Source organism: Hippopotamus amphibius, chromosome 12, assembly GCF_030028045.1.
Source record: "Hippopotamus amphibius kiboko isolate mHipAmp2 chromosome 12, mHipAmp2.hap2, whole genome shotgun sequence".
Classification (NCBI taxonomy): Eukaryota; Metazoa; Chordata; class Mammalia; order Artiodactyla; family Hippopotamidae; genus Hippopotamus; species Hippopotamus amphibius.
In genome coordinates this window covers 98,163,576-98,166,531 of record NC_080197.1, presented here as the reverse complement: position 1 = coordinate 98,166,531, position 2,956 = coordinate 98,163,576, and the positions used below count along the sequence as shown (strand labels likewise).

Below are 2,956 nucleotides of genomic sequence, written 5' to 3'. Positions count from 1 at the left end.
CTTTTTTGAGATTATCAGACTGGCTTCGGAAATAAGAAAACTAATACCTATACAGTGCTTATTATCGCCTAAGTGTTATTGTAGGGATGTTATATGGCTTACCTCATTTAACTCTCGCAATAAATGTATGATGTAGTATTATCATTAAACCCATCTTATTAAGGAGGAAATTGGGAGCACAGATTGGTTAAATGACTTTCCCAACGTTGCTCATGTCATAGATGACAGAGAATTGATGTGGACCCTCACAACATGCTTTTAGCTTCCCTGTGGTTCATTCAGTGGCGTTTGAGGACATTGTTTCATGAAATAGGAATCATCAGGTTATAGAAGGAGCAGCATGTGATTGGTTAGTTATTTATAGTCACTATTTGATCCTGTCATCTTTTGAAATTGTTCCTCAGATCTAATATCTGTGGCTTTTATGTGAAGACTGGCTGATACTTCGAAGTCAGTGATGAGAAACCACACAGCAATTACAATGTTCATGCTACTGGGTTTGACGAATGACCCTCAACTGGAGATTTTGGCTTTTATCTTTCTGTTGATCACATATTTGTTAAGTGTAGTTGGGAATCTGACCATAATCTCTCTCATCTTGGTGGATTCTCATTTACAAACAGCTGTGTATTTTTTTCTTCAAAATTTCTCTTTCTTAGAAATCTCATTCACAACTGCCTGTGTGCCCACATACCTCTACATCATCTCAAGTGGGGACAAAACCATCACCATCAAAGCCTGCTACAGCCAGATCTTTTTTGCTGTCCTCTTTGGAGCTACAGAGTTTTTCCTCTTGGCTGTGATGTCCTATGACCGCTACGTGGCCATCTGCAGACCCCTGCACTACATGAGCATCATGAACAGCAGAGTCTGCAGAAATCTCATCCTCTGTTGTTGGGTATCTGGCTTATCGATTGTCCTTCCACCCTTTACCCTAAGTCTCCACCTGGAATTCTGTGACTCTGTTATTGATGATTTTGTCTGTGATGCTCCTGTAGTACTGAAGAATTCATGTTCAGATACAAGGTTCATAGAGCAGCTGGTTGTATTCTGTGCTATATTAACCATCATAATGACCCTTGTGTGTGTAGCTCTGTCCTACATATACATTAGTAGGATGATTCTAAGACTACCCTCTGCCCAGCAAAGGAAAAAAGCCTTTTCCACGTGTTCTTCCCACATGATTGTGGTTTCCATCAGCTATGGCAGCTGCATTTTTATGTATGTCAAACCTACATCTAAGGATGAAGTGGCCCTTAATAAGAGAGTTTCTCTGCTCACTACGTCTGTTGCCCCTTTGTTGAACCCCTTCATTTATACCCTGAGAAATAAACAAGTAAAACAGTCTTTTCACAACACCCTTAAAAGGCTTGTATTTCTTTCAAAGAAATATTAGATTTTCATATTGGGAATTCCAGTTAAAACAAGTAATAAGTTGTCTGCATATGGGTGGAAAATGAGGCATAGGAGTTGTGCAGTCTCTTACTGTTGAGGACAGTAGAGAGTCGAGAAGAGAGTCTAAGAGTGGACTGGGAGGGACCTGGTGCCCTGCATATGGGTAGTCTCTACCTTTCTGAAACTTCTGTATTTCTGCTCTACATTTCAATAAGTTCATTTCGTTTTTTCAAATATACATTGGTCATTAATCTTGCATATTGAATCTATTCTTTCCATGTCATGCTTTCCCTTCTTTTTAACACAGTCTCTTTCAAGGTACTTTCCCTTTTCAAGAGGATGAAAACATTGATTCTTAGGAAATATAAGCTGCCTTCATTTTTAAATCCACCTCACTAATACTGCCTCAAAATAAAATGTGGATTTTCACATTATAATACATAACATTCCTTTCCTCTCGTAATCTGAATTTACTAAAACATATGCCAAAAAATCATGACATGAATAAAAACATAAGCAAATTGTCTTTAATGATAATTGACAGACTTCCTCTTCTGAGTACAGGTATACCTCATTTTACTGGGCTTCACCTTAATTGCACTTTGTAGATATTGTAATTTTTTTTTTTTTTTTTTTACAAATTGAAGGTTTGTAGCAACACTTTGTTATCAGTTGATGGCTAGTATTTCTCAGCAATAAGCTACTTTTTAATTAAGATATGTACTTTTTAAATAGACTTAGTGCTATTGCGCACTCAGTAGAATATGGTATTGTGTAAGCATAAGTCTGATATGCACTGGGAAACCAAAAAATTTATGTGACTCACTTTATTGTGATATTCACTTTATTGCAGTGGTCTGGAACTGAACCCGCATTATCTCCCAGGTATACCTGTAATTGTCTGCAAAAAACCTGGCAAATATGAGTAAAACACAAAAAATATTGACTTACAGACATCAGATTGTGTTTGAAACAACAGGGACCTGAGGGGCTGCGATTCTGGAAAGGGTAGAATTGTGGCAGGATCAACTGATTGTAAATAGCTGCTTTTGCCCTTGAGTTATTTTCGGGTACGTGACTGTGATGAATTAAGGAACCTTGCAAATTTGTTGTTACCCTCCTGATCAAAAGTTGTGGTTTCTTTTTTTTTTTTAAGGTTGTGGTTTCTTTCCTCTCTCTTTTAATTTTGAGTGGCTCTATGACTTGATGTTGACCATTGGAGTGTTGTAGATGTGAAGTTGTGTCACGTCAGAGATTAGGTCATTGGAGACTTGTAGTTTCTAGCTTCTTTTTTAGAACATATGCTTTGTGGGAATCCAGGAGTTATTTGAGAAGTTTGAATACCCTGAGATTGCCATGCAAAAAGGAAGCCCAAGCTAGCTGTGCAGAGAGGGTGTGTAGAGAAAGGTACTTGGTTAGCCCTCATGTTTTATCTTAGCATAGTGACGTGTCTTACAAAGCCATCTTGGACATCAGCTCTGCATGATTCCAAATGCAGTCACCACTGATACAACTAAATGAAAGACCCCTGTGAGAACCACCCAGATGCCCCTTCCACTCT

At 38.2% G+C, this 2,956-nt stretch overlaps 1 protein-coding gene across 1 annotated transcript; it reads left to right on the top strand.

Annotated features, from left to right (window-relative positions):
• The first annotated feature begins 457 nt into the window (after window positions 1-457).
• On the top strand, window positions 458-1,396 carry LOC130834119 (olfactory receptor 6C2-like). Its single transcript, XM_057704190.1, has one exon. The coding sequence runs from the start codon at window positions 458-460 to the stop codon at window positions 1,394-1,396; it is 939 nt and encodes a 312-aa protein (XP_057560173.1).
• The last annotated feature ends 1,560 nt before the right edge of the window (window positions 1,397-2,956 follow it).

What these genes read in the sequence shown, in the direction of transcription:
- LOC130834119 (XM_057704190.1), top strand. Translation starts at nt 458, where the DNA reads ATGAGAAACCACACAGCAATTACAATGTTCATGCTACTGGGTTTGACG.